This window comes from Neltuma alba, unplaced genomic scaffold (assembly GCF_004799145.2).
Source record: "Neltuma alba isolate B1F8T4 unplaced genomic scaffold, ASM479914v2 tig00010229_pilon, whole genome shotgun sequence".
NCBI classification, from domain to species: Eukaryota; Viridiplantae; Streptophyta; class Magnoliopsida; order Fabales; family Fabaceae; genus Neltuma; species Neltuma alba.
Genome location: NW_021635161.1, coordinates 771,149 through 793,036, shown reverse-complemented (window position 1 = coordinate 793,036; position 21,888 = coordinate 771,149). Strand labels below are relative to the sequence as shown.

Here is a 21,888-nt window from a genome sequence, read left to right as displayed (position 1 = left end):
ATTGATGATGAGAATCTCATATAATCATTACAGGACAATCTCTCTCTAGTGTTGGGCAATTTGGGCTGGAAATGATAATGTGGGCTTTGAAGTATCCACAGACCACAGGTAAATGTAGATCCTCTTGTCAAGAATTTTAATTCATTTGTGGACTTAATCACAAAGTACCAGCACAGTTGATTACAGTGAAAAGAACTAGTCCTTTATAATGTAACATATTAAAGTTCTGAATGCTTACTGAAAGATGTGCTTACATTCACTATCCAGTATCTCGAATAAGATTACATCTAATTCCTAACAAAAAATTATGAAGTTATCTTGATTAATATGTACCCTTTTTACTATATCATAATTTGAGAAATAAGTCACACACTTTGTCAGAATTTGTTTATGCTTGTCTATGAAATATGTGATTGTAGAGATAATTAAAAAATAAAATAAAATAGAAGAGAAACATAATCATGTGAGTATGAGCATGTTCTTTGTTTGTATGATGGAAAATGCATTATCAATCAATCACGCCTCTTGATTATTACTTATAATTATTATTCGATTCATATTGAAGACAAACCTAATTATTCGATTCGTATATGCTTTTAGTCACTAATTATATTCATTTTTAAAACGAAAATCAAAGTAGAGGCTCAATTGATGAAAGGTAGTAATTAGGAAAACAAAACAATACAGAAGGGGGAATATTTGGAGCCCCATCTGTCTCTTCGAATATCTTTTATTTTTTTTAATATCCGAATATTTTTTTTGACCGAAAATCTCCGAGCTCGTTTAATTCTAGCATGCATTTCAAACACTCATTTTTAATTGAAACAAAGAACAATTAAAGCGAAAATTTTAAAAGGAAAAAAAAAACCCATTGAAGTATGGGTGTCATCCCATACATGAAAGAATGAAGTTACAGCTTGTATCATATTCTTACATAAAATTTTAACAATTAATACATTTTTTAAATTCAATGCCAAACTATTAATTCTTTACCTAAATATTATCACAGCTTATTTTATTACTGAATAACTTGGTAACAAATGGCTAGCTTGTTGCAAACGAATGGATAATTAATACTACCTTCGGTCCTAATTATAAGAGCTAATTGACTAATCTGAAGAGATTAAGAAAAAAATTAAGTTAGTTATTTATAATAAATATGTGCTGTCTTTCCTAAAATATTCTCACTAATCAAGTGTATTGACTAGAATTACTATTGTTAGAAAGATTACTTTGGGAAAAAAATGTATAAACATGAGAGATAAAGTGAATCGAGATCTTATATTTAAGACTAAAATAAAAATCAAATAATATCTTATATTAAGGACAGGAGGTAGTAATCAATATTCAATATATTATGAGGATATATAAACAAGAACTGCGAGTTACGAATAGCATGATTCGTTATTCAGATTTTTTATAAGGCGTCTCACAATCTAATTGGAACAAAATCCTGAAGCATATTCAACTAGCATTCTGGGCCTCGCTGTTTAAGTCGGCCAGGTCCATTGGGCCATATCCAGGCCCAGATTATAAGTTAGTCGGGAAAGTTTAATCACGCCGTTTCGGCAAATGAAAAAGCCAGTCATACAGTATTCTCCAAGAAAAAAGTTGATAATAGAGCTTGGTTGAACTTAATGCATCTAAACATTTCTTATGATGATTACCGCTAACAAATTCAAATGATAATTAGCCTCCATAGCGGTAAAAGGAAAGAGAAAATTCATATTACAGCACAAATAATCACGTCGAGTTATTTAAATAATCTCATTGATGCCTTCTGTCAAATTTCAACACTTGCAAAGATCGATACGCAAAGCAACTGTCTCAGCTACTCATGCATAGTTGCAGAATTCCCATTTCACAAGAAATTAAAAATCACTCTGTGAAAGATAAATAGATTTAATCACAAATGAATACATATACTCATGTCAAACATATTTTTCAATAAAATTTATCATTGACATGTTCATTCACTGCTATCTTAAACCAGCTAAAGACATCCCAATAATGGAGTTCGATTATATCAGTCTCACAGGCACCAATTCAGGGATCACAAGGACGTGCTGCAACTTCTCCCCAAGAAGGCTTGTTCCTTTACATCAAGATTTCTCTCTGAGAACCGTTCGTATAAACTAAATTTCTACATTTTTGGAAGATTGTGATAATGACAACTAACTACATGCACGAATCAAAATGAACTTCCACTATAAAAAATGTCTGACAGGCAAATGCTAGAGATGGTCATGACTCTGCTCCCATGATATTATTTCTTGATTTAATCTCGGAAACAAATCTCTCTTATCAGAAAGTCTGTCCATGTGCTGTCATATTTTTCAGCTCTAGACTAATTTGGCTCGAATCCTCGTCTACATTCATGAAATAAACGTAGAGAGTGCAATCGGCAAGAAGTAGGAAAAAAATGTAGCAGCTCCCCATACCTAATTATGATATGTGGAGAAAATCCAAAGGCAGATTGATCGAAGGGTTCAAATGAGGCGATCATGCCGTCTCCATAGCCTCAAAAGTCGAAACTTACGCTAAAATCAGTTACTTCACGTGCTTATGCCGATCATACACTCTCTCACTCTCTTCTTCCTCGCCCAGCCACTATTGCCTCATTTTTGGTCACGTGTTAAAGTCGTGCGCACCTTCAGCATGAAAGAGGTGATTGTAAAAGTTGAAAATGGTTTAAGCCAAAAATGGACGGCGTGTGGGGTCTGATTTTGCAGGTTCACATGGTATTGCCATGAAGGTTATGAAAGCCGTGGATCATTATGACGGATGGCAAGTGATGCAATACAAGCCTTTGAAGTTTGAAGATCTCGGATGGTATAGTTTCACAATTCTGTAGATAGCTTTGTAGGTCTGTGTACATGCCCCTAAACCAAGGTTCGAGGAGAAGCAGCGGTTGGGCAACTTCTCTGACAAACGATGTTTGGGGGCGCACCAAAACGCCCCCAAACACACACTGAATGTAAGTATGTCAATTCAATTTAACAACTGACAATCATAACACAATGAGGACAGGAGACACACTAACAGGAGAGGATCCGATTCTGCTTTTCTCACTACTGGGTACCAACTTAAGTCTTGATTCTGGAATGGCTGATGCTGCACACATCCACTCTAGTGGAATTTACATAGAAATTAAACTCTAGATAGACACAATATTCGTCTTTAGTGTAAGTAGTTAACAAGTCTGTAGCTCAAACTTCTACTTCACCATATACTAAAATGATAACACCAGGCCAGATGTCAATAATACCTCATCTTAATGTCACACGACAGACAGTAAGCTTCCATCAAACAGCTTCAAACGAGCACTCTTATTTGTACAAGTTAGGATGTCACATGCCCTTTCCTAGCACATAAAGTTAATCCAAAGTTTGTTTCTGAAGAAAGACTGTCCAAAGGCTTGAATCTAGATATTCTGGTTTTATTCACAGGAAAATGATCGATCTACAGTGTAGGGATACAGATCAAAGGGGTCCTTATGGGTTATTAATTAAGAACAAGTCAATAATTATGCAGGTAAAGTGTGGTAAGAAAATCTCTAACATAAGCACCTTCAGGAAAGATAAAGACCTGTTACAAAGATTGGACAAAGAGGATACTGCTTGCTACATTGATATTTTTATTAAAGATTATAATTAAACTATTCATGACCATCCAAACCAAGGACCAGAACCTCCATACCCAGGTGATGAGGAATTCAATTTTTGCAAGCACGTTAGTTCAAGTGGTCCTTGACACCAGCAAGGGACCCTATATATGTAAAGCAGATAATGGCTATGACCTACAAGTTGATCAAAGTGATTGTTTGCAATAAACAAATTAGAAAACATATTTGCTTTAAACAAAGAAACTGAAAAAGGAATCATGAACATATTGAGGTATATAAACTAGGAACCTTCAGTCCATGAGGTGCAAGAATGTCCTCCAGGAAAACATCATCTTCTTAACCTTCTTCTTCTGCGCCCATTTGAAACTCTATTGTAAAGGTCTGGAATCCCTATCACAACAGTTCTGCTAGAAGACGAAGAAGGCTCTGTTGAACTAACTTGTACGCTGTTATCTGTTGTCAGGATACCTGAATCTATTATAGCAGTTGCGTCACCATGCATATGTAAAGGAGAAACAGAAGCATTGGCTGCAGAATTGCTCGCACCAACGTCTGGAATATGTCTCCCTGATTGGTTTGTAGCAGCAATGCTAGAAGGTAAAACTCCATTATGAGGAAGAGGATCAAGCAGCTCTCTAGAGCTTCCTATGGGTTGAGGTTGTTGAGGACGAATATATGCTTCAAGGTCTCCAACTAATCTTTCAGCAGAATCCATTGCAGAATTTAATGCTGATGAAAGGGATGAAAATGAAGCAGCTCCTTCCACTAACAACCTTGAAAGTAGACGTGAACGATTATGCTGCCTCATTCCAGTCTCCATGCCATGCAATGCTTGGGGCTGGGAATGGTGAGGTTGATTGAATGAAAAACGAGTTCCATCAGCTGCAGCCGAACCAATAAATCGCCTAATCTCCTGGATTGTAGACGATGATGCTCCCCTGCTTATGAGCTGTTGTCTGAGACTCTCAATTCTATGTGCCTGGGGCCGAGGAGGGATAGTGAAGCCACTTTCTTTCAATTCCAATTGACGGTTGCTAGAGTCATCTTTATTTCCATATATTGGAATAATGCCTGTTTCAGCGACCTCTCCCTTACAAACAGGGCACTCCCTTACATTTGAATAAGCATATGACACCTGATAGAAGCATGGCCAACAGAATAAGTGACCACAGCATGTCAAAATCGGATCCCTCGCCATGTCCAAACAGATATTACAGTCAAAAAAATTCCCGGTGCTGCTCACTGCCTCATCTATATATGGATCCATACCCAATGCTTGAGCTACTAAATGCGAACTGTTCCTTTTGCCCGTTTTCCTATGGTTGACTGTTCTTTCTTGGTCAGCACCAGGGTCTTCCCTAGACAAGATACCTTCATTATGAGCATTAGTTGCTGTCAATTCTGCTAAAACAACTGTTCCTTCCTGGACTGCAACACCAACATCTTCTTGGGGTGTCCTGTGTTCATCACGAGCACTAGGCGTCATCATCATATCTGCCATGACATTATTTATTTGAACTGAATCATGACCCCGCCGCCACCTCTGACGCTGCCTGGCTCTCAAGGTTACTGCTTCAAGTTGCCTAATGCGCTCTTCTATATGTTCATGGGTTGATTCTAGCTCATCCAATATCGAATCAAATCCAATCACTGAAGTAGGGGTTTGGTCCAAGGGCTCCTCGTTCAAATCAAGATCCATTTTACCTCCAGTTCTTTAACCAGGTCTATCTCATCAGTGACTACACCTCATCTGTATCAAGGAATTGCTACAAGTTAATGGAAGGCAAATCATGATGCTGAGCGTGCAGAACAAACATTCCAGTGAATAAACTCGAATCTTGTAAGTCTCTCGGTGAGTAAGAATCTTATACCCCCAATTCATATTACCTTTCTTCTTCAAGAATTCGTCTTGAACAACGCTTACAATGAAATATACCCAAATTTTCTTCAGCCAAAATAAAATACCGGTTATGTATTTCGGTGGCTAATAATTCGAAATGAAAGCATGCGGTGCAACGAAGATCTAACTGAATTGAAACTTAACAAAGTGAAAAACTTCGATAGAACGGAGGGAAGGAAGATTTACCATCCGTATCTGCCTTTTCATCGTGATGATCCATGGGGTGCTTCTTCTACCTCTAAAATTGAGATATACAAATTGGCTGAAGAGATAAAGAAAATCCGGGGTATAAACAATTCGGCTCAAGTTCTATGAATCCGAATCGAAGTTGAGAAGAATTTATGGAGGAAATTGGGGATTTTTTGTCTTTCCCAATTCATAAAACAGGTTGGATATCAAGCTTGGAAATCAACGAATGAAAATTTGCTGGCTTGGCTCAACTGTGCAGACAGATTTTTGGGGGGCAAATAACCAAAAAGAAGAGAAAAGAAAACTAATTGTTTAATACTAAAACCAGATTTTATAACCTCTATGGTGGCGAATTTAAGTCCCATCGTTTTTATTTTTTTATTTTTAGTTATATAAATTTCGAACTATACGAGTATAATCGATTTTTTAAAATAATTAATATCAACAATTTAGGTTGGCTTAGCCTAATGTTTGTCGTAAAAAAAGGCTAAGGTTGGTTGTTGTTGTTGTTTTTTTTCTTCTTTGGCCAAATAGTAATTCTGTGGTTTGTTTTTCGTTTTTTCCCCTTTTCAGTTGTGCGGCACTCACTTAAAAAATAGTAGTAGTTAAATAGGGTCATTTTAATTCCTTTTCTTTTTTTTTTGGGTCAAAACATTTCATTTCTGTTTTTTTGGCCAACAAAAGTACTTCATTTCAGTTTGAGATTGCAAGGTAATTGTACAACGTGGATTATGTTTTATCATCGAGAAAATCATTGATATAAGGGGAAATGTATTAATGTTAGGAATGATATGAGTCAATCCAAGGATCAAGACATCTTTTCCTTTGTAAATAGTTTCAAGGTTTATTAAAAGAGAGTATTCCTCCGATTTTTAATATAAGACCTAATTATTGAGTTAATTTTGGTTCTAAATATAAGACCTATTTTTCATATTTATTAATTTTTTCTAAATTACCTTTATGGATACTCCCTTAACCATAATTAAGTAGAATAGGGAGATGGAGTATTAAAAAAGATGATTATGGTGTTTTAAGAAAAACGTGTCACATTTCGTATAATTAACTAACTTATCTAACTTTCTCAATCTAATCAAATTAATTAAATGGGTCTTATATTAAGGATCAGAGAAGTATAAAATAAAGACCCTTAATTTCTTTTTTTTCCCCCTGGCGGCACAAGGGGAAAAAATAAATATGAAATGCAAAAGGAAAAAAAAAGATCTGTTAAAAGTTTGTGATTAAAAAATTAATTACACAAGGACACCTGAGAATTATTTAAGGAGTGGCTTACCACTTATTTTTAGTGAGTGTAACTAGTTGTGTGAAACATATTTTTAATTATGCATAAGACAGAAAACATATATATGTATAAACATGTCAATGTCAAATTCGAGTTTGGAACTTCATTCAAACATAATAGATGATACTATCTCCGATTTTTAATATAATATTTTGTTTGACTATTTAGTCCTAAATATAAAACCCCAATCTACTTTGTCTCTAATATTACCTCAGATCCTAAATATAAGAACTAGTTAACTAATTTGAAGAGATTAAGAAACTAAATTAAGTTAATTATTTGTGATAAATATGTGTTGTCTTTCTTAAAATATTCTTGCTAATCAAGTATATTGGTTAGAATTATTATTATTACAAAGACTACCTTAAAAAAAAAAGAATAAATATGAGAGATAAAGTGGATTGGGGTCTTATATTTAGAACCAAAATAAAAGTTAAACAAGGTCTTGTATTAATGACTGGAGGTAGTATTTATATATATTTTTTCAAAGTAGTCCTTCTAATAATGATAGTTCTAGTCAACAAACTTGATTAGTAAGGATATTTTAGGAAAGACAACACATATTTATTATAAATAAATAACTTAACTTATTTTCTTAATCTTTTCAAATTAGTCAACTAGTTCTTATACTTAGGACCAGAGGTAGTATTATTATCGGGACAATCTATCATTAACATCTTGAAGAATTCTAAGATAGAAGTTGATTAACTATCATCTCCGACATGTAGACTTTGTTTCATATCTTTAAGGATAAATATCTGTTACAATTGAGTGTTATCATGAAGATGATATAAAGAGCAACAAAGAAACACTATCTTTTGTTTTAAATATAAGATCTAATTTATTTTATATTACAAATTAAATCAATATTTAGGACTAGAGATAGCATTAATTAATTAATTAATCTTATTATATTATGTGAATTAATAATTAGATCAATCATGATAGTTATTATCTATACTCATGATCAGATCAACCTTATCAAAAGCATCATATGGGTGTTTACAATTAGCTTTCCTTTAATATCTGTGATAAACAGTACATTTCATGCGTCGTACCGATTAGGAGCTAATGGTAACCAGAATTATGTACTTTTTTACTGTAAAACAATATTCTTACCAGCTTCCTTATAAAGAAGTGCTCGAAAGATACGAGGGAGCACATGCGAAGTTATGTAATTTTGTTAAAAAAATAATATTTTTATTTTTATTTTAAAAATCATAGGTCCATTATTTTTAGATTAGGACATGCCTCACAAATCATTTTTCTTTTAAAATAAAATACAAGTCCAAATAAGTTAGGTCTTGCCAGCTCATTTTAAATATATAACTCGAGATTAAGGGCATTTACAGATTCGCCCATAAATTACCCCCCGCGAAGACTCCCACTTTAAAAATGAAATTTCAACACTTGTTACAAGTTCAAGTAGTTTTCGAATTTATTTGAAACAACGATTAAAACTTTCAAATTCAAAATAACTTTTAAATTGTGATTTACAATGTATAAGCTAAACATATCAGAAAAATTTTGTCACCACTTACGTAAACAAGAATATCATAAATTTAAATTGCTCCAAAAGACGCTCCAAACAAGCACTACCCTGAGACATTTCCCCAGTATTTAGTGTGTTTGGAACCCGTAAAACACAGACAATTTTTTGCATACTCTACAACTAAATCGAAAGCACAGAAATTTGGATGTGAAAGTAATATATATACATATGCAGACACACATTTATATAGACGCACACACAGGTGAGCAGTGACATTGTGAGAGCAAAAGACACGACCCTTCCTCGGCTCCTCCTCTCTGGAACCTCAACGTTCTATTCTAATTGCCAGTAAAACAAAAGATCAGTTTGTGAAACGCCTGCAAATTCTCTCATGAACAGGTCCAGTTTCAAGGTCCTCCGATCACAAAAGAAACTAACATATTACGCCATACTCATTAAACTGTCCCTAAATCTACAATCCTACCAATATATACAGAGACATTTACAGGTATCATTGCAGCTTCATTTTCCCAGAAACATCCTACTATCCTGTTACGATTCAAACCAATTCGTATAAGACGATAATTCAGTCTCTAACACCGTCTTCCTCAGTCTCGCCATTACCGTTTCCTACGCTCTTTTCCGAACCCTCGTGGCCGGCGTCGTCATTAATGGTCTCTGCAACATTCTCCGGCGCCACCCCACCATCAGTCTCCAAGCACTCGACCCTCCTCCTCAATTCACTCAGCTCCCTCTCCATCAGAAATAGTTTCTCTTTCAGCGTCAAATTCTCTTCTTCCAGCTGAGAAATATGGGTGTCCTGTTCGTCCACTCTGGTCTCCAGTACACTGGTTTGATCGTCGCTGACGCCGACGTTGGAGTTCGGGTATATCATTTCGAATCTTCTCAGGTCGTGGTCCAATTTCCTCTCAACTTCCACGCGCTCTTCTTCCACGTCGCTGTCACTAGACGCTTCGCCACCGCCGTCATCCGAATCGGCATCCTCTCCATCGCCTTTAGAGGACCCGGAACGAAGTCGAATCAGACCCTTCATTGAGCCGTACCCATCGACACCCCACTCTTCCTTCGCCATGTCCATCAAATCCTCCCTCGCCGGTGAGAAAACCGGCGTCGGGAGGGTCGCCGGTGTGACCGGACATGGCGAGACCAACGACGCAATACCCCCGGATTTCTTGGCGCGAATCAGGAACGAAGTGGTGTTCCTCGGAGCAAAGGGAGCGAATCGAGAATTGAACTTCTTCTTGGGGTAAAATCTTCGACCTTTCGATCGATTCTGAAACTGCGAATCACTCTGGTTCGCGGATTTGTATCCCGGACCCAGCGGAGCCCCAAGCGGGTCGGCTCGCCGAAATTCCTTCCTCTTGTCGGGTTTCGCCCTCCAGTTCGACCGACCCGGATGGCTGGTCGTCTCCGTCGGACCATTGAAAGTTACCGGCCGGTGAGAGAACACAGGGTTGTGGTCCGGCGGGAACGGTGGCGGAAGGGGAGGCCAAACGGCGTAGTTTTGGCGGTTTTGCAAGATCTGAGACTGGGCATTCATGGGCTAAGCAAATGGATCTCGGAGTTCCAAAATCGTCAGCAAGTTCGGAACTTGAATGCAAAATCGTCAAGATTAGAAGATCAGAGGAAAATATTTGGGAAACATGAAGCCCTAGTTTCTAAATATTGGATTCTCGCTGATGTATGAGCCATGGATTCAGGTGGCACAACAAAAGATGTCTGGGGTTTTGGAAACAGGTGGAGGATAGTGGATTGAGATAAATGGACAGATTGATGGCTGAGACGAACGGTCAGATTTGAGTTTAATGATTTGGACGGACGAAGATCAGATTGCTGCCCTATTTGATCAAGCCCAGCAAACGAGACACAGCATTAACATTTGCACTCTGCGCTTGCGGCTTCGGATTAGAAGTGACCCGCGCTATAAACTTGTAATACTAGTAACTCCCATGACTCCGTTATACTTTTTTTTTTCTTTTGCCAAATATTAATTTATAAAAATTAAGAAATATAAATAAATTAATATGTTACATATTCTTTTAAAATACTTATATATATATCATTAGATTATATATTAATTAATAAGTCAAGAAAATTTATTGGCAAAAAAAAAAACAAAGTCTAGCAAATTAGTTTAAGAAAAAACGATAAATATAAATATTTTAAAATAATTTGTTCACTTTTTTTAATATTTCTAAATTAGACACTTGTGTCTTATATTAAAGGCTGGAAATAGTATTTAACTATTTATATATACCCTCTTCAGTCCTATTTATAAGTTTTAAATTTGGAAAGGAATATGGTTTATTTTATAAGCTTCAATTTGGATATGTCCTAATATTTAATAAATTTTTTTAATATTGTCCTTAATTACTTCTCTCTTATCACATTTCTTCACACATTCTCTTTCATCCTTTTATTTATTTATTATAAGAACATATTTGAAAACAAAATCTATTTCTAATTCATTTATTACTTTTAACTAATTTTAATTAATTATTCGCTATTCGTGAATTAATTATTTGAAACTTATAATAAGCAAGCAATGGAGTATACACACACAACTCTTGCGATGTCCTCTGTTTGTTAAATAATTTCAGGACGTTATGTTTTATATGCATAACTTCAAGATCTACTTTTATGTTATATGTAGATAATTCTGATATCCACTTTATGTTTTATATGCATAATTCAAATTCTAATAACTTCAAAATCCATTTATTCTAGAAATTAAAGTGTGCCACATATTTTTGGATGTGGCACACCTTTCGTATGTTCCAAGTAGTATTCAAACAAATAATTCGTATACATCTCTAATTAATGCCTCTTTTATTTAACATATAGAATAGAATTCGTATTAATAAAACAATACTCTACCTCCTTTTGAATGATGAAGGTTTCACGGCAAAAGAATAATAACTGAAGAGAGAAAAGAAAAAGGAGAGAATGAGAGAATAAAGAAAGCTTTATACGCACACAAATAGATGCGCAAACCTCTATTTATAAGTAGAGCTGGTAATATTTTCAACCCGTCAAAAATAACGGGTTATAGCTAGCTAAAAGCCAACTCGCCAGTAAACGAATCTTTCCAACCCGCACCGTCAGGCCCGCAACCCGCTGCGGGTTAGCCCGCCAACCCGCATATATATATTTTTTATTTTTAAAATTTTTAAAAATTATTATAATTGTATTATTATATATAATACTATATCTAAAAAATTAAAAAAATACCTATATAATTTATTTGGTACTTCCAATCAAATATTTCAAGAAAAAATAAAATTCTCATTATATTTTTAAAAAATATTGAATAAGAAAAAAATATATTAAAAGATAAATTTTTTTTTAAAAAGTAAATAATTGTTGACGGGTTAGCGGGTCAACCCACTTTAGCGGGTTAGGGTTGGCTAATGGCACTTTTCAACCCGATTCATATGGGTTGAACCCATCACGGGTCAATCCGCAACCCGCGGGTTGGCCCGTATTACCACCCCTATTTATAAGCATAAATTTACAACCTAATATGAAATATTATAGAATGATGAAGATATTGAAAAATAGATTACATAATAATGGATATACATGTAATACTTTAATATTCATAACAATCCCAATGTTTTTTTTTCTTCTATGCAATATATATAACAATCTATGGGTTATTATAAGTTTTAATACATAAAATACGTTTTTAGTATATTACATTATATGTTTCATTATGCATGGACAGTGTTATTTGCGTATTGTTGGTGTGCTGTATTGTCTTCATGTCCGGTGTGATTCGTACATAACCATATACGTCGTGCTCAGGTTTGCCAACTAATGTTTCATTTAGGGTCTGTTTGGATGAGCGATTGGAAAAGCAGCTTATAGGAAAAGTAGCTTATGGAGAAGTGAAGTTGGTAAAAGCTAAATTGGATAAGCTGAATTGTGTTTGGATTGGAGTTCAGAAAAGCTAATTTGCAGAAGTGAGATTGGTAAAAAGGTGTTTGGATTATAGTTGAGTAAAAGTGAGTTTGGTTATAAAATGACTAAAATGGGTATAAGTGTTAATAAATAATGAAATATGATAATAAAAAATGATTTGACATAATACAATGAAATTAAAATAATTTATTATGAAGAAGTCAAATTAATGAGTGAATTAAATTTTAAAATTTCAAAAAAATCATAACAAAAATTTTAAATATAATGTGAAACATGAAAAAAAATGAATTGATATAATACAGTGAATTATTGTTAATTTGATATGAAGAAGTGAAATTGATCGAGAGAATTAAATTTGAAAACATAAGAGAAATGGAAAAAAAATTGCAAATATAAAACGAAACATAATTTGAATGGGTAAACATGTTTTTAACTCCAGTTTACAGTATTGCAATAAAGTGAAACTAAATAATATTACATAACTAATCAATAGATAAGCTATGGATAATTTGGTCTCTGATTGCATCACGGACGCGATTCATATGCGATGAAGACTGTGATGTAACATTTGAAGATGATGGTTGACTAGCTTCAGCCTGATCATGTTCGCCCACATTATTACCATTTTCAGCTTGTTCAAAAAACAAGTCGGAGCTCGAATGTCTCCTTATAAGGTTATGAATAGCCATTGTTGCACAAACCAGATAAACTTGTGTTTGGAAGTCGTAACTGCGCATATTTCGGAGGACTTGAAATCTATTCTTCCAAACACCGAATGTTCTTTCTATTGTGCACCTTAAACTGAAATGATAATAATTAAAGGCTTCGTTGCTACTTCGGAATCCTACTTGTCGTCGGAAGTCTGGAAGGTGGTAGCGCTCAGATCTGTATGGACCTAGATATCCATTTGGTGTTGGATATCCCGCATCAACCAAGTAATATTTCCCTAATGATTCATGAAACAATTTGAGAGATTGTGAAATGAATAAAAGTATGAAATAATTAAAAGAACATGCATGATTGGAACACATAAACATATACCTGGAGGTGGATGAGGGAAATTAAGAGATGAATTTGTAATAGCACTATCAAATATACGAGCATCATGTGCAGATCCCTCCCATCTGCCAAGACAAAAGTGAAACACATATCCCAGTCACATACAGCCATGACATTTTGTGATGGATATCCCTTTCTGCCAATAAATTTGTCTCGTTTTGCAGCGGGGACAACACATTGTATATGAGTGCCATCAATTGCTCCGATTGCGTCCTTAAAAAATGGGTAGTAACGTGGATCGTTCTCAATTTTTCTATGAGTTCCACGAAATGTTGGATCTATGGGTCGAATAAGTTCACTCGATAGGCTAAGACAAGCTTGCAGTACATTATGAAAGTGCCTACTTACAGTTTCCCCTGATCGTTGAAATCGTTCCTGGATCATCCTATTGCATTGTCCATGTGCAACCGTGTTTAAAAACATCGCAACCATTTCTTCAATTCCTACGTACTTAGACTTTTGTAAACCATGTTCCACCAATTTAGTACATAAGAGGTGGAAAACATCTTTATCCATTCTAAACATTTCATGACATCGATCATCATGCCCATTCATAATGCCTTGTACCCATAAATTTCCTGTCTGCTCACTAGTTCTGCACGGTTGTTTAAACATGTACATTTCACAATAATGACCAACCAATGCACCTACTGCTTCATATTGTGTTAATTCCTCATTAATTATGGTTGAATGGTCATCTTCATTTGGCTGTGAATCGTTATTCCAATTCCATAAAGTATCTTCATTCCATGGTGAATCATCGTTCCAATTAGCCATTTCTGGAATTAACCCTGTAATTATGGTGAAAACAAAATGTAAGCATTATAAGGATTACACTAAACAAAGTGTAAATAATTTTCATACTGCAAACAGAAAAACCAAACGCATAGATGACAAGTAGAAATTAGCGTAAATATATTACATAATGATTAATAAAGTTCCTACAACATGCCACATCAGTTTAGGTTAAAACAGCAGGTAGTTCAGGTTAACAAGTGCAATAACAATAGTTAAACAGCTAAGTCCTAAACTAAATCCTATTCTGCAGGTCACTTCCATGTGTCTGGGTCTTGTGCTGCCGGTATCAACCACCTCAACAACTTGCTTCTATCATGCATAAGCCCCAAATAGGCTCGCCTAGCCCACCTCAACCGCGTAAGCATCTTGGCACATGCATAATATAGTTGATTGTCATCATTAAGCTCCTCAACGGTAGTCAGGTGTGCCAAAACCTTATCAAGTATTTGGGGATCTTCAACCAATGCTACTGCTCGCTTGTCAGAAGCAGCTGCTATGACACTCAGGCTATCAGAAATTAATGTAGTTGCAGCAACTTTCTTCTTCTTCTTTGCATCTGATGTCTCACCCCTCTTTCTCTTTCCATAGCTTCCTGAGCCACTTGGTCCAGTACTTGCGGGGGTGTTTATGTTGCAAGCAGCGAAGTCATTTGTGAAGGCACTGGCTGTTGGGTCCACACCAAAGTTTTCATCCTCACTATCCCCTGACCCTTCTTGTTGGTCTAGCCCGACTCTATAAACATCCTCCTCTTCTGTGTCAGGCTGTGGAGCAAACGCTGGCTGAGGCTGTGAGGCTGATGGTGCGTACGCATACTCTCCCGAAGCCACAACATCTCTGAATATTTCATCAGATCTGATGCAAACATCAGCCCCTGATGTCTAAATTTCTTGAAATTAGGGTCCACCTACATGAACATAATTAGGCATAATTAAGCGCTGTTCCTTCTGATATTCAAAATTAAAACTCAACTAACACAAATAATTACCAGTATTTTTGTTGCCACCACTCATAAGAGGCCAACACCCTATTTGTGGCTGCATCATAACCCATGCCAGTCTCCCCAGACATCAGTTTTTCCCACAACTTCCAATCTTTTCTCAATACATCAAATCTGTTCTTCAGTTGCTTCCTGTCATACATTTTCTCGCTCCTTTCCCGAAAATTCTTTTCAATTTTCAACCAACCAGGTCTTGTAAACGATGTTCCTTGTCTTTCTTTGTGCACTATTTGCTCGGCACAAACATCGATTAAAATTTTTGTCGTGTAATGATCCCATGTCGCTTTTCCCTTGTCATTATCCATTTCTCTACGCCCTTTGATCGAGATAAGAGCAACTAAATCAACCAAAGCCCTAAATATGTAATAATGAAAGCCGTATTATATAACACATACATTGTAACCAAACAAACATATATCACCAAGTAACGCATTTTAATTGCATAAGCTGTTTAGTTTTCTTATTCAATATTTTTTAAAATTATAAATATATAATCACAATGTCAATGTCCACTATTTTCCAGTGGTAATTGATTGTGAACATTTTGAAATTAAATTTTCAATATATCATATAAATTGAACCTAAACTGCATTACATTGTTTAATTTTTATCCTAATTTAACTATGTAAAAGTCAAATAAAAACCAAATTAAGAATGATGAACAAGATTATTTACAAAAATATGTTATATTTATTATAATTAACTAATTTACATAACTTTTTAAATATAATTAAATTAGTTAAATAAATATCATATTAGAGAGAAGTAAGAGAATATAACAGGAGAAAGAACAACATTAAATTTATTTTGATTGAGACTTCCCGAAATTAATTCCAAATGATTTTTAAGTAATTACCCACATAGTCCTTAATTTCTTTGTATAGTACAAATTAATGTCTTATTACTTTGCTCTATCAACGCCGTTAATTAACTCTATCAAATGAACCATCCGGACACACATATATACACCATGTTACCATCTCATTCTCTTCTACCCTACCCTCATAGAGATCGAATCCTATAACCATAAAAACCAAGAGACCGAAGCTAGGGACATGCAAAACAAAAACCATTGTAATTCTGAAAATTACAATTTCAGAGTTACATATCTCGCCATTAACAACATAGACATATACTCAACAATTTAAATCCCCAACACTGCACACCCAAGCCTTCGGTCATATACACACATTTATGCTCTTCATTTTCTCATTAAGCTAGAGCCGTTTCCTCGAACCATTAATCCCTGTTTCGTCCGTCAAAAACAGAGACAGAAAATCCACATGCAACCAGAAAATCCTCATTAAACAATTAACCAACATCCAACAAAAAATTATTGTAACCGAAAACCATAAAATTCAAAACATGAAGCCCCTGTTTCAGTGAACTAACAAGTCGGTCCATCACAAATCGAAATCAGTAACAACATAAATTCAAGGACCGCCGGAATTTCAAGGACGACAGCAACCACAAATTCAAGGACCACCGGAATTTCAAGGACCACCGGAGTTTCAAGGACCACCGGAGTTTCAAGGACCACAGCAACCACAGGGATCAAACCGGAAAACCAACATAACAAAATTAAACCGGCCAACCTGATCCAACCAACCGAAGCCTGCCAGAGGTAGATCGGACGGTGTATTGCTCTGGGAAGAGAAGAACTCCACGCACGGCTCAAATGCGACGTCGGTTGCAAACGGTGAGAGCCGATTCGATTTGTGATGAACGAGCAGCATCCACCGACGGACCTGGTCGAGGCGACCACAGACGGAGCTCACGGTCACCAGCGACGCGACGGAGCTTCTTGCAGGTGACCACCGACGGACTTGGCCGAGGCGACCACAGACAGAGCTCACGGTCAAACACCAGACGACTTCCGACCACTGGACACGCACACCTCCCACCCAACAGCCGACCTCACCACAATGACGGGACGGAGCTCACAGTCACCAGCGACGGAGCTTCTCGGAGGCGACCACGGACGGACCTTCTTGTCGAGGCGAGTAAAGACAGAGCAAGTGGGGGCTCGGGTTGAAGAAGCTGGACTCTGCTCACGGGGGAATAGGGAGAACGCACATGAATGGAGAGAAAAGTAAAAGGAATATATTCCTTTGTCAGAACGGTCCATAAGCCACTTCTCCATAATCCAGAAGCTCCCAGCTCCAGCTTCTCCCAATCGCACGTTCAACGGGCTTAAAAATTCAGAAGCCCAATTGTTGTAAAGCTCAGCCAAACGGTCCCAATTTCTCACTGAGCTTATAAGTCATTATAAGCTACGTTTGGGCCAGCAAACGCTGACCCAAACAGGCACTTATAGGCAGAGAAGTCATTTTTTGTCATGTAGGGTAGTACGAATTTTTTATATATGAATATATAATTTTATCCTTTATTTATTATTGAGTTTATTTTATTTATTAAATAGACATAAAATCAGAAAATTACTAAATTTTAAATAAAAGTTAATGAATTTCAAAGTTTTTCTTGATTTATATAAAATATGTCAGAAGTGACTTATAAATAGAAGTAGGAGAATGTATATTATTGATCTTTTTATTTTTATATAAAAAAAAGATGATACTTATAATAATGGTATTTATATTGATATATTTATGGGTGTCACGTCAATTTCAATTTTGATACTTGTCAGTTTTTATTTATAAAAAACATTTGATTAAATTAAGTAAATAAAAAAATCAGTTAAAAATAATAAATATGTTAAAACTATAAGTTTTTTTCCTCAAAAATATCCTTATTTATGAAAGAGAGTATAAGGGAAACAATAAGAAAATTATTCAAATAGAGACAGTAATTATTATCTTATTCAAATAAGATAATAAATATATTGATTATTAAAATAAGTAATTAATGAGGAAAAAAAAAAAGAAACTAACCAGGACATTTTACAGATTTTCTTATAAATAGGAACAAGATGAAGATGATAATTGTTCTTTCATGATTTATTTTATATGGCTACGGATTTTCATCTTACCTAACTCTAGTTGCTGTCTATATTAATATTTTCCAGAATCTTATACTCCAATTTCACAAAATACTTTCTTTCTAAAGTCTTGTTGAAATGTAAGTCATAAGTTCAAACTTTTCATAGAGGATACAATGAGTATGTGAGTTATGTCAAAAAATTATATATATATATATATATATAAATTTTTATGCCCTTATTTTTATGCTTTTAAAATTTAAATAATGAAACTTATAAACTGATGACAAACGAGGTATTGACAAACACCCTTCAACTAACCTCAGAAACTTGCTGGAAAATATTCACACCCCCCTGCAACAAAACTGGTTAAGCTTCAACGGGGGAAAATATGAAAACTAGCAAATAAATTTATTATGCCCCAGTTTTTTAATTCAAGCAATTAACTGTTCAATTGAGGCTGGAACACATTAAAAGTGTTCAGCTCTCGTAACAAAAATATTTTTCAAAATTTGAATTCGTATTTTTTTTTCTTACAAGGATAAGGTTGCTATCACCTCAATCAATTATTTGTTAATTAAAAATTATGTTTTCACTGCGTGTTAAGTTGTTGTTAATGTTGTGTATTTTCTGAATTGAAGGAAAAATACCTAACATGCAAACTTTAAGATGCTTATGTGCACTCTTGTACCATTTTCAGTTTTATCCAAATTAATGAGCCATGAAATTAAAAATAAAATTGACATAAACAAATAGATAGGTTGCCTAGGAGCAAAAGAAAGCGACAATTGAAACTGACTTATAGCTAATGCAACTTCAAAAGATTTTGTAATTTATTTGATTTTTTTAATTTTAATACAATCATCTCAATGCTAAATATTATTGTGTTAGATTAGAAAATTATCAGTCTCAAATCAAAATACTCTTCTAACATGATCTTTTTCATCAACAAGTAATGAATATTTAATTAATTCATCATTGATAGCATGATGAATTATTACTACTAGAAAGAGATAATTTCAACGAGAAAGAATGACCCAAAACAACAATGCCTTGAGTTTAATTTGTTTCACACCCTCTTGCACCTAATTTGTGGAGTTTAACAGAACTGGTAAGAAATTTGTGCCAAAGTGAGGGCAGGGAAAAAAGAAGTGAAAAACACTCTTTACCTAACTCCAGAAACAAATGCTCTTCCTCATTGCAACTATATGTACCTAATTTTGGATTTCACATCGCCCTGCAACAAAATTTCTTCGTAAACTTGTTTAGTTGAAAGATACAAGGACAGAGTGAAATAAAGTACCTTAAGAGTGAAACTTCCATTGAACAAGCTTACATGACCCTCCCACAGACGCACACTTAACTTGATTTATCTGTCCTTGAAAAATCAAATTTGTATCAATATTTCTAGCCTTGCCTTGTAATTAACTTGTGAGGGTGCCTTCCAAGCGAAAGTTAGACCCAAGAAGCATGCTCCCTAGTTGAGGATGGTTCTGCTTTGGCACCCCAATTCCTCAAGTTTCTGCAGAGTAATACTTTAGGCCTCTCAAGTGCAAGTTATGAGAAGTGTCTCCCCAATTGGTTGAATTTACTGATATATATTTGACACTATCTGCGTCCAAGATTAAGTGTCTTTGAAGGTTTTCAGCTTTTTGCACAAGAATTAAGAGCAGACCTTATCTGCCTAAGAAGTTTTAACAGAGTAAAGGGTATTATGGCGGGAATATCATCTCAGTTTTTATCAAAGAGAATTGAAACTACTTTTCTCCTCAGTTGGACCAAACTACTACCTCCGATTTTTAACTCTACCTTCGACCATAAATATAAAAGCTAGTTGACTAATTTAAGTAGATTAAGGAAATAAGTTAAGTTAGTTATTTATAATAAATAAGTGTTGTCTTTCCTAAAATATCCTTGCTAATCAAGTCTATTGGCTAGAACTATTATTATCAGAAGGATTACCTTAAGAAAAAATACATAAATATAAAAGATAAAGTGAATTGGGGTCTTATATTTAAAACCAAAATAAAAGTCAAATGAGATTTTATATTAAGGACCGGAGGTAGTATAAGAGTTAAATAACTAATTTGAGGAGATTAAAAAAATTAGTTAAGTGTAACAAATATGTGTTAACTTTTCTAAACTGTCTTCTTTAATCATTTGCATTGAAACTATCCCTTGATGGGAACCCTTTCAATGAATAAATAATTTAGAGAAAATATTATAAATTTTAGAGACAAAGTAAATTGAGATTTTATATTTATGACCAAATTTAATTTTTAACTAATTCTTATATTAAGAATTAGAGTTCGTAGTTCAAAAGCACTTCACTATGAGCATCCAAGTTCAATCACCATTGTAACTGGTATAGCAAACCACTTGTGAGTAAAGCCATTATCATATTATTTAGAAGAGGAGATAGAGGAAACTGCTTAAAATCAAGACATGAATATCTGACAATCAATGAAAATAAAGACAAATTACCGAGTTTGGTTGATAAAGCTGAAAATAACAAGAAAATCTGAAGCAAACAGAAAGGGCACTTTCTGATCCATCTGACTCAACCAATTCACCAAGTACACCAAGGGGGGTTTTTTTTTTGGGGGGGGGTGGGGGGAGCTCCAAAGCCTTCAGTCTTCACCGTATGTAACATTCTTATAAAATTGCCCGGCCACTATTTTTTTTTTTTGGTAAACAAGAGGGCTAGAGCCCAAACAAGCTAAAACAAACTAAAGGGGACTCGATCCCAAACACTCAGCATCACACAAAGTCTTCAAATGAGACGGACAAGTAGCGAAAAGAGAAGATTTGGATAAACCTCCCTTGGCCAAAGCATCAGTAAGTTGATTCTGCTCTCTAGGAATATATTTTAATTCAAGGTCCCAATCATAAGCCATATATTCACGTATCTGAAGGCAAAGTAAGCTCTCTGAGTTGGTGCGCGGCTCCTTCTTGAACATATTAATAGAACCCTTTGAATCAGATCCTAGAATTACCTTTTTGAATCCAAAATCCCAAGCAAGTTTGAGACCCTTGAAGATAGCCCACTGTTCAGCTTCAATGGTAGTGCAGTTGTCGAGAGCCTGAGAGAAGCCTGCTATCCATATGCCTTTACAGTCTCTTAGAACACCCCCACACCCAGCTTTCTTCAAGGATGAAGTCATAGCACCATCCACGTTTACTTTTATCCAGCCTGAGTATGGAGGTTTCCAGGAGCCCCCACTTATACTGGACAGGTTTGTTCTAGCTTCATCCTGGATCAAGACATAATTTCTCCAGCAATTTTCGATGATTACTGCTGGATCAGGAGGCTTTTGAACGTCAACACCAAACACCATCTCATTCCTCCATAACCAAAGTTTCCAAGTAGTAACAGCCCATTTTAAGTCCCAATTGTCATCTTCATATATACCCAAGTCTCTTTTCAAATTTAAAGCAAACCAGTTTTTTAAGGGAGAGTTGAAGAATTGCACATAATACTCTGGTCTGATAAGCTGCCTCCACAACTGCTCGGCATAGACACAATCTCTAAGAACATGTGAAACACTTTCCACCTGACCATTGCAATGAGGGCACATCGATGAAGCAGAGGACCATCTACTCCTCCATTCATTAGTAGGGAGTCTATTATTGAAAGCTACCCAT

General features: G+C 35.3%; 3 protein-coding genes across 4 annotated transcripts; all 3 read right to left on the bottom strand.

Moving 5' to 3' along the window:
- Positions 1–3,600: 3,600 nt before the first annotated feature.
- On the bottom strand, positions 3,601–5,961 carry LOC114755059 (uncharacterized). Of its 2 annotated transcripts, none has more exons than XM_028943923.1 (2): positions 5,712–5,961; positions 3,601–5,391 (listed from the first exon to the last, which is right to left on the bottom strand). In XM_028943923.1, exon 2 carries the CDS (start codon positions 5,322–5,324, stop codon positions 3,954–3,956), a length of 1,371 nt encoding a protein of 456 aa, XP_028799756.1. In that variant the 5' UTR covers positions 5,325–5,391; positions 5,712–5,961; the 3' UTR covers positions 3,601–3,953. The 2 variants fall into 2 exon arrangements, with proteins under 2 accessions (XP_028799756.1, XP_028799755.1); XM_028943922.1 differs by having other exon boundaries at positions 3,601–5,375.
- A 2,726-nt stretch (positions 5,962–8,687) lies between these two features.
- On the bottom strand, positions 8,688–10,387 carry LOC114755007 (uncharacterized). The gene has a single exon (XM_028943878.1). It carries the CDS (start codon positions 10,065–10,067, stop codon positions 9,093–9,095), a length of 975 nt encoding a protein of 324 aa, XP_028799711.1. The 5' UTR covers positions 10,068–10,387; the 3' UTR covers positions 8,688–9,092.
- A 4,172-nt stretch (positions 10,388–14,559) lies between these two features.
- On the bottom strand, positions 14,560–15,448 carry LOC114755054 (uncharacterized). The gene is made up of 2 exons (XM_028943919.1): positions 15,332–15,448; positions 14,560–15,186 (listed from the first exon to the last, which is right to left on the bottom strand). Exons 1-2 carry the CDS (start codon positions 15,446–15,448, stop codon positions 14,560–14,562), a joined length of 744 nt encoding a protein of 247 aa, XP_028799752.1.
- Between the last annotated feature and the right edge of the window lie 6,440 nt (positions 15,449–21,888).

Coding starts and splice junctions, on each gene's coding strand:
- LOC114755054 (XM_028943919.1), bottom strand. CDS start 15,448: ATGTATGACAGGAAGCAACTGAAGAACAGATTTGATGTATTGAGAAAA. Junction 15,187..15,331: donor ATGATGCAGCCACAAATAGG/GTGTTGGCCTCT, acceptor CAAGAAATTTAG/ACATCAGGGGCTGATGTTTG.
- LOC114755059 (XM_028943923.1), bottom strand. CDS start 5,324: ATGGATCTTGATTTGAACGAGGAGCCCTTGGACCAAACCCCTACTTCA.
- LOC114755007 (XM_028943878.1), bottom strand. CDS start 10,067: ATGAATGCCCAGTCTCAGATCTTGCAAAACCGCCAAAACTACGCCGTT.